Source organism: Argiope bruennichi, chromosome 3 (genome assembly GCF_947563725.1).
Source record: "Argiope bruennichi chromosome 3, qqArgBrue1.1, whole genome shotgun sequence".
Classification (NCBI taxonomy): Eukaryota; Metazoa; Arthropoda; class Arachnida; order Araneae; family Araneidae; genus Argiope; species Argiope bruennichi.
In genome coordinates, this window is record NC_079153.1 from 802,595 (window position 1) to 816,879 (window position 14,285).

Here is a 14,285-nt window from a genome sequence, read left to right on the forward strand (position 1 = left end):
AAAGTAAAAGTATGTATTTGAAGTTTTTATTTTACAAAATTTTACAAATGGAATGTTTTAAAATATTTCGGATTCAGTTTCCAAAATTTTAAAACTATATATAATAAATTTTCTGATTCAAAATCTTTCAAACTTTTTTTGGTGATTGAAATGGCAATGAAATTTATTCACAAAGTTTCTAACAGCAGAAAACAACTCAACAATTGGTGTAAAATGTGAAATGCATGAACACAAATAAACAAATGTGCATGAGAAGCGGAATGTTCGTTTAAAGACAAAAAAAAAATTAACATTTAATTTTCCGAGATTAAAAAAAAATGGCGAGATCAAAAGGAGCGGAAAAAGCCTTAGAACTATTAAAATATTTGCCTCGTGTTAATAAGTATAATGTATTTCCTAATCGCGAAGAATTCAGTAGGAAGGTAAATTTCATCGTAATCATATTATTTTAAATACGATGTATATAATGTAGATTAGCAACTTATTTAGATTATATGATTATTTTGAACTTCATATTTTTAAAAGTACGTTCTGTTGATTGTATACATACATTATTCTTGTGGATATTGGAAACATTATATTGCCCTCAAATATTGGAAATATTTATATTGGAAACATTATTCTTTCTTCAAAGTGCTCGTGTGTGTTACTGAATATAACCATTTATACCTATCTGCTTATATTAATATGGCTTAAATAAAAAGATAACTAACGCAAGTGTGCAAATATGTTTATTATAATTTTTTTAAGGCTTACATTATACTCTAGTATATTCCCAAAGTTCTTCCTCCTCCTGCGGCGATCACAATATAGATAACTTAACACTTACAATAAGTTTAGTCAGTTGGTAACTAATAATTATCTCAAAGGGGATAAAATCAATCCACTAAAAATAGGGATACACACAATTGTTTTTATTTATATTAAGATATTCACAAGAAATTTGGGAATTATATGTACATCCTTCAAGCATAATCCCCAATCTTTGTATAGCAATAAAACTTTTAAGAATCACATTCCTCTTTTACTTGTGTATTAATCATATGCTGTCAATAGATTGGCAAGATGTTTATTGTAACAGTAATTAATCACCAAAAATTTTTCAAAAATATCATATTAGTCATAGCTAATATTTGATTATGTGTATGAATAACTTGCAAGTTAAGCCTAAAGTTTGGCATTTGTATTCAGTTTATACACAAGTGCCTTTCTCTTTATGACATTTTTTTTCAATCTGTTAAATAAATTTATAGTCTTGTTTGCATGAGCTTAGTTCATTGTTTTTAATTAATATGTGATTTAAAGAAGTTTGCTATTTGAATTGATTTTCTAATAAATAGAAGAAGAAGAGATTGTTTATTGTGAATAACATTAGTTATTGAATAGCAAAGCCAATTTTATTTTTGTAAATAAAATTATTATGTAATAGTTTCATGGTATAGGCTTATTATAAATACCTTTAAAATGCATATCTAGGAAAACAGAATAAATACTAATTAGAGGATGTTTTTTAAGTTGACAAAATTCAAATAAAAATGGCACAGAAAATAAATTTATATAATTAGAAATACATTTTTTTGTGTTTTAAAATATTGGAAAAATATTTTTTACAGGATAATAGTTACTAAAAATTTTTTTTGTAGGAGTACCAATGGTTATCATTCTCACCTACCAAATTATATTTTTGTAAATATTTGGTGACTTCAGGTCATATAATTTCATAAACTGATAACAGCACAGATATGCATTTTTATTTTTATTAATTATTATCATTTTTAGATTCGTAATAGGGGACAACATGGTGGAGATACTCATGGACATGGAAATAAAGGTTCAAAACAGCGATGTTCTTATCCACGAGTTGGATTTGAAGGTTATCAAACACCATTTTACTTGAAAATGCCTTCAGAGCGTTACTATGCTCATTTTCGGTAAACTGCTTTTATTTATAAATATCTTGATCATCAGAAATCATATTTTTGATTGAAATGCATATCTTCTACATTGTAATTTTATTTCAAATCATTTAAATTTCATTGAGTCTTTTTTGCTTATTTTTGTAATCAAAGGCTAATTTGTATTGCATTTTCATTCATTTTTATTTAAAAATTAGTATCAGAAATTTTATTTTATGACTCTTAAACAATGAAAAATTTTTTTATTAGTTAGAATGCTTTTATAAAGCTGATAATATATGCATTATGGATTCTACATAGTGGAATTAGCATTTGGTAATATATTACAAATATTTGGTAAAACTTACATTAATCCTGTCAGTTATTGAATGATTGAGTGTAAGCATTCCTTAAAAAGTAGTTTCACACATGAACACATTCATAATTGTTTCCCTTAAGTTTGAAATAAAATTAAACAGTAACTGCCTGAGAGATATTTTAAAAGTCAAGTTTTAGCTGAGAAATTTTATCTGAATAAGCAAATAGATTACTTAGAATAGAGTTTCATTATTTAGTTATATTTTTCATGGAAAACCTTCTGTAGTTATAATAATCCTTAAATAGACAAATATTTAAGTAATGTCTTTTTTAAAAAGGAAGGTTAAGTTTAAAAAAGCATTTCAAACTAAATAATGTAATATATATTTATGTATGTATATTTGAGCTCATATGATTTATCCAACCCTTTGTCATATTCAAAGGCTGCTGAAAATATGGGATACCTTTGCTTTCTTTAAAATGCTACTGCCAAAAGGATTCAAACGCCGGAGATGTCTATCCTTTAACTTTCAACTATTTGCCAACATGAAAAATTTTCAGCTTTCAGGAGGTACCAGATCTTGCAGAATGTATAAAAGGAGTGTCAGATGTTTATTTTGGTTTAAGTCCAAAAGAGGTATTCAAATTTGCTTACCAATTTGTTATTTCATTAAAATGAAAAGTGAAGAATTCAAAAGAGGAAAATAAACAAGCAGGCAAGGACTGGTTCAGTTTATTTTTTTTAAAAAACTTGTCTTTATCCATTAGAAAAGACGGACTATTTCATTTAATGAAACAAACTTTGAGGCATTTTTTAAAACTTTTGGCACTGTGTTAAAACAAATATGGTTTCAAACTTGGACTATAATGAATATGGATGTGACAAGGATGTCAACTGTTCAAAAACCTGAACCAGGTTGTAGCTTGGCGGTGAGTTAAACAGATTGGCTAAAATGACTTCTGCTGAAAGAGGAGCTCTTGTTTGGCTGTTGCTATATCTTCTATAGAAAACAAGATCCCTCCGATTTTTATTTTCTGCATGTGAATTTCAGGAATCACTTCCTTAATGGGGCAGCAGAGGAACACAGAATGTTGCAGTTTATCAGTGCACTTTACTGAAAACTTCATTTTGTACACAAAGTCGACAAAAGAAAGTCCAACACTACTGCTACTGGACAATCATGACTCCCACCTTTTGAGTTCAGAATTCAATTACCTAAAAGCAAATGTAGTTGTGGTGCTAAGTTTCCCACCTTGTTGCAGCCATAAGCTGCAACCGCTAAATCACAAAATATATGGCCCACTAAAGAAATATGTGAACAGTGCATGTGATTCATAGCATAGAAGCAATCTCGGAAAAACAATGACGATTTATGATATCCCAAGTATTGTAGCGATTGCTTTCCCACTGACTATGCAGCTTCTGGAGTAAGTTCACTGAAACCAGATATATTTCCCAATTTAGAATTTCTTCCGAGATACATAACAGACTTTTCTCAAGACACATCTAATGTATCTCAGAATGTGTCTTGGTTTTGGATTGCATTTGTTCTAATCTAATGCCCAACAAAATTTCCACAGAAGAGGATGAAAGAAATTGCATTCAAATGCTGCAGGTGTTAACATCCTCAGATCCCAAAGTTTTGATCCTATATTCTGCTTCACCATTGGAAGAACTATGGCCATTACTAAAGGCTCAGACAAGAAAGAGACAAAGGAAGAAGCAGGCTGCTATTTTGACAGATACTCCTGCGAAGGATACATGATAAAAAGATTAAAAACAACTGTGCAAAACTAAGACAAGCTAACTGAGTAAGATAAGTTTTACACTATAAAAATAAAAAAAGCAAGCTAAAAAGATGGAAGCAGCAAAAGATAAAATAAAAAGAAAGAAAATGAAATTCAGGAGACAAATTTTCTTTCTGAGAGTAAAAAAATGGGAATACCAAAGATGAAGATTTTGATTAACTGTGATTTGATTAAGGACTTGGCTTATTTGAAATTTAGAAAAAGATCCAGAGGTTAATGATTTTGTGTTCGTGAAACTGGTACTTGAAAATAAATTTTTCTTGGTTAAAGTTTTGAACCAAAAGCCCTCCAAAATGGAAAGTGAGCTTCCTCAAAAATAGTTCTAAAATGACAAACACATTTATTTTCCCCAATAACACTGAAATAGTAGCTGTCATGGGCTGATTTAAAAATCGTTCTACCACTGCCTTTGGACATTCAAACAACAACAACAACAAAAAAAAAAAAAAAAAAAAAAAAAAAAAATTTTTTTTTTTTTTTTTTTTTTTTTTTTTACAATTTGAAGTCAATTGCATTTTGTTGTATCTTGGTTAAATGTTCCTAATTCTGAAAAAGAGTGCAATTTTAAATTAAATTCAGTTATTTAAATTTTAGTTCAATAAAACTTCCAAATTAAAAGATTTTTTTAATAAAATTTCCTATTTAAATAAATACCTACAATATAAAAATTAAAAAAGTACCAATGCATAATGTCAACCTGTCCTGCAAACGGTGCCAACATATCCCAGCCCCAGGTCAAGTTGAAACTAGTGGAGTTAGCTTATTAAACTCAATACTTTTCTCTTATTTTTTAACCACATTGTTTTTGTTTTTATTTTCTACTAACTAGTTGCTTTGTACTAAATGATGAGAATTCTTGCTCACACAAACAGTTTATTTTTGACATTCAAGACAAGGATGGTACATAAATAAAAATACAGAAAACTATGCCTGCAGTACAGTACGGCCATGGATATTTAATTCTCGCTTCCACCACGTTTCCATTCACAAAAAGATAAGTCTGATGGCACCAGAAATAAAACTGGCTGCCACACAAAATATAATAAATGTAAATATTATTAAAATACAAACATTTTCAAAATACAAACCAATCCAAACATTAGTCAAAGGATGTAAGAATGTGTCAGAGCACATATCAGCTGTTTACTCATTACTAAAAAAAATAAAAATTCGCAATTAGAATTGGTGTCCAGTCTCCCTTGTTCTTTTATTCCTAAAAACTCTAACTTTTAATAACTTGTATTCCCTTTAAATTTCACCTAGTAAATCAAAGTATTTGTTTGAAAATTTGAATAACTCTTTATTCTACATTATTTACCATGAACTTTAGTCAATATTCAATTGGTATGAATATGAAAGCTATAATATTTCATCTCCATTTATCTAATGAGAAACCTCAAGATCCACTGTGGAGATGATAAACTTATTATTCTCTCTTTAAAAAAAAAATATCTGAGGGAGATTAAGTATACTCTTCATTCTCAGTGAGATACAAATCTTTGGAAGAACTTTGGGTTTGCCTTTTCATACATGGGATTTCAGTCGTCAGATCTCTGTAATATAAAACTTATTTATCTGCAGTAATAACTCCCAAGTTCTAACAAACTGCATTCTGTATTTTTTTCTCTGATTTAATTGGAATCATTCTGATTTCTAAGAACCTGAGAAATAGAAATTTGAAAAAGAAAAGAAAGACGCATTTTACATTTCAGTGCTGCTTTCATTTTGCTCCCTTTTAAATGGCATTCAATTCATTTATCCTTCATTCATGTTCCCTCTGGACACTGTTGACTGTTCACACTTTCTAAATTCTCATAGGTAGTATGCATTTAATTAAACACTATTTTCAAACAATTTAAATATGACTATTTATTTAAAACCTTATGATTATTCTACAAAAACTTTATTACTTAATGCAAATGGAATTTTTGTGCTGATACATTCTACCTATGTCTTTGAGCAGACTGGTTTAGATGTACATATATTTATGAAAGATGTTTATTTACATTTGACAAGACTGTAATGCAAATTTCATATTGGTAAGTGTTGCACTATAGTCCATAGTAAATGTTATGCATTATTAATTTTTTTTTTTTCTTCTAATGATTCTCATGTGCAGAGGAAGACGTCAGTATCCTCCACTTAGTCTGGGTCAACTTCAGCTGATGATTGATACAGGAAGAATTGATGCATCACAACCAATTGATTTAAACATGATCTGCAATACAAAACTCTACAAAATAGAGCCCTTTGATCGTCACTTTGGCGTTCATTTGACAGACGAAGTAAGTGTGTGTACGTATATATATATATATATATATGATATAAAGTTAGTGCCTATGGTACAGAAAATGCTCTTATTATTTGATGTCAAATGGCAACATTCAGATGTAAACAAATATGTTTTACAGTTGTAGAATGTTTTACTAATTAATTGAATTGAAAAATATTATTAGAAATGATTTGGAGATAACTGTCACCAAAAACTTCATTTGGAAAGGTACAAAAGAAATCAAGAAATAGATATGAAACAAAAATTATAATCAAACGTGAATGTAAGCTTAACTATCACCAGATTGATGATTCTATAATAGAAATTAATGACCATATCTTCCAAGACTATTAATTTGTATAAATGGCTTTTATTTTATCTTAAAACTCAAAAAATTATTTTTTTAATGATATAATTTTCTGTACATTTTTCTTTATTTTTAATAAAATTCTTAAATGCAATATACAAACTTAAATAATGGTTGATAAGTTGAATTTTCTATCTTATGATGCTGTCAAAACAAAGCTTTGCCTTTTAACAAAGTTATAAATCCAGTATACAATATTTTCAGCCAAAATTTTGTTATTTGAACAAAATACCAAAAATGGTATTCAAGAGCATCTATAACTCTTGTTTTCAAAATTATGATGAAATTCAAATTTATTATTAAGGCATTTAATTGTATGCTTTTGCCTATGTTAAAATAAAAAAGATTGGTTTCTTTGTACATTAATTCTAAAATCGGATTTGCATTACTGCTTTTATTTCATTATATATATATATATATATATATATATATATATATAATTTACACTCATAGTAATTAGTAGAACATTGATTCAATTAAATTCATTTTTCCAGTCATATAAAATAATTAGATGAAATTTTTAAAAAACTAAACACATTCAAGGTTCAACAGCTAAAAAATCAATAATCTGGACAATCAAGCTGGTCACTGAAAGTAGCTAGCATATATGTTACCCAGTACTAAATTATTTATGTCTGATTATGATAACTAATTTAATTTCTTTTTGTCTATATTTGTAAATAATAAAAATTCGAATAAAATGTGGCTTTCTCTGCATATTTTTATGATACATTGGTGACAATTGAAGTGAGGAAATGGACTCAATCATTATACCCAGATAAATAGAGGTGAAATTAATCAATGTGCATAAAAAAAATGATTAAATTGTTAGTCAGATTTAGTTTTAAACATCATAATTTTATTTTCTAGTTAATAAAATACTATATTTAAAACTGAACTTTTATTTCTTTATAATTCTTTTATTTTTTTTGTGATTTTTCTATAAGCTTTTGATTCTTAAAAATATATATTAAATTAATCTTTAGAGGACTTTTTCCTTTGTATATGCTTTTAACTTAAGTTGTTTTGATTATATATTTTATGTTCTGTAACTTATAATCAACTTTAAATGTAATTACTTCTGTTTTCATTGAGAGCGTGAGATATATTCATTTTTTAAAGCAAAACTTATCTTCCTTACTTATTACTTTAGAATGAAAGTGTATTTAAAAAGGTCTAGCTCTGAATGTTACCTCTTGACTTCTTAGAGAATGAGACTAAAAGTTTTTTAGTTAAAAATAAGGTAATAAGGATAGATGTTTTAAAATATGTTTCAAGCTCATTTCACTTTATTGGCGATTGCCATACATCTATTCTTCCATTAGATTAATTTACAGATCAAATACATGATGTGAAATAATTTATTATTACTAATGTTATTTTACATTGAATCAAGAAACCTTGAATAGGCTCTACAATTTAATACTAATTATTTTATACCCTGAATCATTTCTACAATTAAATTAAAAGCAAAGCAAAAGTACCATCTTGGAATTTTAAGAGAATCTCTGTATGAGTTGTCTTTCTCATTTTGAACTGGTTTCATATTAACCAGGGTGCATAGCATCATGAAAAGTTTTTAAATTTGAAATCTGTTTTTAAACACCTTAAAAGAGCTTAATTTTCTCAAGAAGTGCAAAGACAGCAATTTATTTCATTTTGTTTCCCCATTAATTAATTCCCCATTTAATTAAATTAGCATCTCATTTTGAAGGTACGATTGTTATTTCAGGACAAAACTCACAATTTAGGGTTGCAAAGCTGACAAATCATCTGTAAATTTCTCCATAATACCAATTTATTAACTAAAATTAAAGTTAGTAGATTAATTTTAAAGAAAACGGAAAACTTATTTTTTAATGTACTTTAGCTTAATATATGCATTCTAGTGAAAAATTATACAAGATATGTTCAGTCTTTCAAACAACATTCACAAAGAACAACTGCTGAAAAATTCAAAATAATCTAATTCATTTTACCATAAAAGAAAGTAATTTTTGTGTTAGTCATATGGCTTTTCAGATATGATGTATTGTTATTTTTTATTTTCTGGATTTTTCTTGGTTAGGGAGCAGATGGATTTACAGCAAAAGTAAACATTGAAGTGCAACATGCCAAGGAGACAGTCATTGCAGCAGTTGAGAGAAATGGAGGTGTTATCACCACTGCTTATTATGACATTGATAGCGTGAAAGCTTTGATCAATCCTCAAAAATTTTTTGAGACAGGTCAGAAGCAGTTCTTATTAGAAAAAAAAAATTATAATAAAATATTTTTTTATTTTACATTATTGCTTTGTTTTTCATTACTGCTTCAGAATTGTCTTATATCATTTAGGTTTCTTTTATTTCTATTTTTTTATTTTTAAGTTATAAATGTTTTACAAATATAGTGAAAGAAATTTTTGTAATAAAGATTATTTATGGCTTAAATTTTGATATATATGATAATATCCTCTCATATCAGATTATTACTTTGAAACCTGCAATACAGCCCAAAATTTGGAAGCATTTCATAATGAAATCTCTGAATTATTAATATATCAATGTCCATTTTTCTAAAGAGTTTATGATGCTTTTGAAATATAATACTTGTACTTTATTGTTGTCTTCCTATTATATAACCTGATTTTTTTCAATTCCTTTTGAGGCATAGTTATTGTATGATGCATATTTGTAAAATATTTGTTCTCGATCCTTTTAAATGAAAATTTTTATTTTGACAGTTGTTGAGGTCATTAGAAGTACTATTTAAAATATTTTATAATAAAAATTGGTAAGTTGTTAACATACAGATAAATGTAGCAGTTTTTTAAAAGATAAATTTTCAGTCTAAAAATTTGTATTTTAATATCCAGCTTAAATTTAGAAGTTCCTTTTTTACTTGTGTTCTTATTCAAAATAATATATTTTGATTTATTTTATTCTCATTCAGATTGAAAATATGTGTAATATAAAGTTTTTTAGAAACTTTGCTTTGTAGAAAGATTTGAGCAACTAATTAATAGTTCTGCCTTAAATTCACTGCAAAAGAAAATGCATAAAATAATATCTTGGTGAGACATTGGAAACATTACCGTGAAATAAATATGGTCTGGAATTTAGTTTTTATTAGTTTGCAATGTTTTTCTTTAAACTTATGTATTATTTTATTTTTTCATATATTCAGTTAGATAAAGAAAACAAGGACAACCTAATTTTTTTTAGTTATTTCTTGTTTATTATCGTTATACAGATCAATATATACATTTTTACATTCTTAAATATTGCAATTCATTTGCATTAATTTTTTAAAATCAAATAATCAGATTTAATGTCATAGATTTTGTAACTACTTTTTATTTATATAATATGTGTTGAAAACAAATACAACATTAATTTTTATTCATCGTCTCTTGTGTATAAGTTATATGACAATAGCTTTATATACATTACACTTTAAAATAGGCATAAGCTATAAGCATCTAATTAATAAATTTTGTAAAATACTTTTATTAATAGAAAAAACACAACACACCTATAATTCAAAAATGCCTAAATTATAAGCATTTTTCTCCTCCCTTTGTATACAAGGCATTAGCTGTTGAAAAAATGCAGCAGTGATAAGGTGATTCATCTGGCCGAGAGCTCAAGAATGGCATTGTTTTCTCTAGCAAACATGTTTGCTCTTGGTCAACTTTTTCTTACCTAATGGTGTTGTTTGTATCTGCAATCCTATGGGCACAGATACAAACAATACCATTGTTTGGATGAAGGCAATGCAAGCAAGGATGTTAGTGTAACCCCCACCCCCTCCATTCACATGCATACTAACCAAGGAAAACTTAACCTTAATTTAATAAACGGTGAAATTTTATTTTCTTCTTGGCCAAAATAAAGTATACTTTTCTTTCATAAATGACATAATTTCCTACCAAAAAAAAAAAAAAAAAATCGTAATATTGTATTTTTTTTTTTTTTTTGCAGGAATATGAGTTTTTGAAAATTGTTTAAATACTTCACTGTTAGCAAATTTGGCAATTTCACTATTTAGGAATCACAAAAACCAAATGCACTTAATATTTGAAACTGGCACACCAAATTAAGTAAAAATCAATTAAAAGTATTCCAGGCACCAAAGACAGAAACAAAAATATTGTTGACCTGCATTATAGCAAGAAAAAATATGCAACATGTGGAGAATTATATATCTCTCTAAAACCGCCATCAGAAATATTATGTATTAAATATTCATGTGGTAGTTCTACTGATTCTGCTACAAAATTAAATAATTATCATTTAGTTTTTTTTAATTACATTTTGTATGTTTAGAATCACACTGCTAGTGTGAATTTTTTTTCAACATCAATTTTTGTCTTATTCAATTCCTACTATTAGTTCACACTCTCCCTATATATATTTATATATCTTGTTCAAATTTTCAGTCGTTAATAAAATACTTTTTATTCATCCACTCAAGTTCAAATTCATTTTTTTAAACTTGTAATGGATGACACTTGATGTTAATATAGTTTTTTTTTCAAATATTAATTAATTAATTAAATTTGTCCAGTAATTTCTGTTTGGTCGCCTAAGTCGCCAAATCTGTTGCCATGCTGCCAAATGATCACCAAGCTCTGAGATTACTGATGCAACACCCAATCATAAATAATATATGATATATATAAATTATAAAAAGTAACTAAAATAAAAAAGAAATTTGTTGACTTAAGTAGGAATTGACTTAAAAAATTTTCTTATATATATTACTTGTTTTTCTGTCTGTTCTTAAATATTGCCTTTCATTTGCATTGATTTTTTAATTCAATAATCATATTTAATTAAAATCTAATGTATATTAAATTAGTATATGTCCATGAATCAATGGTTCTAATTTTTATTGTTTATAAAAGGGAAACCCATTCCTCTTCGAAAGTTGCCTCCTGAAGATACTATTTCTTATTACATGGACCCTAAAAGCCGTGGTTATTTGGCTGATCCTGAAAAAATTGCTGATGAGCGACTTGTTCTGGCACAGAAATACGGTTATGAGTTGCCTGATGTTTCTAAAGATCCTGAGGTAAGATTTAGATTTCGTAAATCATCATTGCTTTTCAGATGGGATAAACTTAAATTATAAATTTTAATAATAAATATTATGTTTCTGCATTCTTTATTTATTTTTTATATTTAATATTTGGTATTCACACACACATATATATATATTGCTATTGAAGTTACAATGCAATCTACATTTGCATTATACAAGTAATTTTGATTTCTTTCTGAACTAATTAAAATCAATCGATTGTACAGTACCAATTGTTTTCCTTGGAATTGCATAATATTGTATTTCATTTTACTAGAATAATGCTGAAATTATTTCTAGAAAGAAAATTCTTCATAATAATAATTCCTTCCATTTTTAATGATAACTTTATTTTCATTTTTACAAGCTAGGATTTCAGAGAATGAACATGGCATTTTAAATTTCCATATTTTACCTAACTTTATTAATTTTACCAGCTCATTAAATGTTGGAGGAAAAATCTATGAACAAATATTTAATGGATTTTAAATTTTTTTTTTAGATTTAATTCTTTTTTTCTTTTTAATTCTTCTTTATAGATTGAAGTGTATGGCATGTAATTTTTAAAAAATGAAGAATTAATATATATATATGTATTTTGACTGAATGAGTTATTTTATTTAAAAGACATGAGAAAATATTATAACTTATATATATCTCTAAAAAATTGTTTTGTTTCCAATGTATAGAATAATGTAATAGAATTGTGAGAAAAATTGAAATATATGCTTATTATTAATCTTCTTGATTAAGTTATTATTTTTAGTTATAATCCAAGAAAAAAAGAAAAGAAACATATTTCATTTTTAAAAGTTTTTAGTGTAAAGCTATTGATATATATCTAAGTATTTTGATATGTTTAGTATATAAAATTTTATTATACATAAATCTAATCAATGTATTTAATATAAAAAATGTAATCGATATACAATGATTGGAATCTCTTTCTCCTACTATTAGCTCACACTCTCCCTATATATATATATAATATGCAAATTTTTAATTGTTAATAAAATACTTTTTATTTATCTACTCAAGTTCAAATACATTTTTTAAAACTTGTAGTGGATGGCACTTGATGTTAATACAGTTTTTTTTTTCAAATATTAATTAATTAATTAAATTAGTCCAGTAATTTATATTTAGTTGTCATCTGTTTAGTTTAATCTGTCGCCAAATGGTCTCCAAGCTCTGACATTACTGGCGCAACACCCGATCATAAATAATATAATAATATAAGGTATTTATAAATAATATAAGAAAATAAGTAGGAATTCGATAAAAAATTTTATATATATATTGCTTGACATGATTCTTCATTTATTATGTAATTCCAAATATTTATTCATTAATTAAATTTATTTAATTTTTAATACTTTAAATAGAGTCGCCAAATGGTCATCAAGCTAAAAATTTTAATCAGTAATATAAAAGTATTGTATAAAACTTGTAGTGAATGACACTTGATGTTAATAATGTATTTCGCCACTTAATATTGTAATTCTGTCATATATATTTACATATTTATATTAATTGTAATTATTTAATAAAAAGTAGCTTTTTTTTTGTTGTTGTTGTTATTGTTGACTTAAGTAGAAATTGACTTAAATTTTTTTTTTCTCAATATATTACTTGTATTTTAAGTATATTGTGTATAGCCGTATAATGTACTATTAAAATGCGACTAATAATTTCTTTTCGCTCTTTTTTTTTTTTTAATTTTGAAAGTTGTGTTCTCAAATAAATATTTCTAAAATCCATTTTCATAAATCATGACTATAAATTTCTTTCTTTTTTTATAGTTTGAAATGCTGATTACCAAAAAGGATCCTAGACAAGTGTTTATAGGATTAGAACCAGGTTGGGTTGTTAACTTGGCAGACAAAGTTATCCTAAAACCTACAGATGATGTTTGGAAAAAATATTATGATTTATCCTAAACATTGATCATTTTTAATCCATTTGTATAGTAGTTTAATAAAAGATAGCTAATTTTATTATTAATGTTTTGTTCTTATATATATATATATATATATATATATATACTAAAAGTATATGTATATTAAAGTATTATGTAGATTAAATATACATTAAAAGTATGTGTATACTGCAGTATTATGTACACTAAAAGTATATGCATACTAAAGTATTTTGTACACTAAAAGTGTATGTTATTAAAATATTATGTAGATTAAATATAAAAGTATATGCATACTAAAATATTATGTATACTAAAAGTATTTTTTCTGTCCCTTATCTATTTTACTTTTTCAGTTTTCAAAATTCTGAATATTCATACACTTTATACTATGACTGGCTTTAGAGTTCATAATTAACTTAATGCTTATTGTTTAAAACTAGTTTATTTCAAAAGTTACCCATACTTTCTCAATAAGAGAACTGTATTTAGTAAAGAAACAGTGAGATTTCATTAAAAGCATAAGGCATTGATTATCAAATCTTATTCTGATTTGAGCTTCTGCTATTGTTTGTGGTTATTTGGAATATAACTGGATTATTACATATAACAGTTATTCACCACAAGGTTTAGATTCTA

General features: G+C 26.3%; 1 protein-coding gene across 1 annotated transcript; it reads left to right on the forward strand.

Annotated features, from left to right (window-relative positions):
* Window positions 1-203: 203 nt before the first annotated feature.
* Window positions 204-13,725, forward strand: LOC129962703 (39S ribosomal protein L15, mitochondrial-like). The gene is made up of 6 exons (XM_056076636.1): window positions 204-422; window positions 1,780-1,931; window positions 6,142-6,307; window positions 8,730-8,889; window positions 11,553-11,719; window positions 13,531-13,725. Exons 1-6 carry the CDS (start codon window positions 318-320, stop codon window positions 13,666-13,668), a joined length of 888 nt encoding a protein of 295 aa, XP_055932611.1. The 5' UTR covers window positions 204-317; the 3' UTR covers window positions 13,669-13,725.
* The last annotated feature ends 560 nt before the right edge of the window (window positions 13,726-14,285 follow it).

Bases quoted from the DNA above. Each gene is read 5' to 3' on its own strand.
- LOC129962703 (XM_056076636.1), top strand. From the start codon at position 318: ATGGCGAGATCAAAAGGAGCGGAAAAAGCCTTAGAACTATTAAAATAT. The intron at 6,308-8,729 runs GTAAGTGTGTGT...TTTCTTGGTTAG, and splicing joins GCGTTCATTTGACAGACGAA to GGAGCAGATGGATTTACAGC. The intron at 8,890-11,552 runs GTCAGAAGCAGT...TGTTTATAAAAG, and splicing joins TCAAAAATTTTTTGAGACAG to GGAAACCCATTCCTCTTCGA.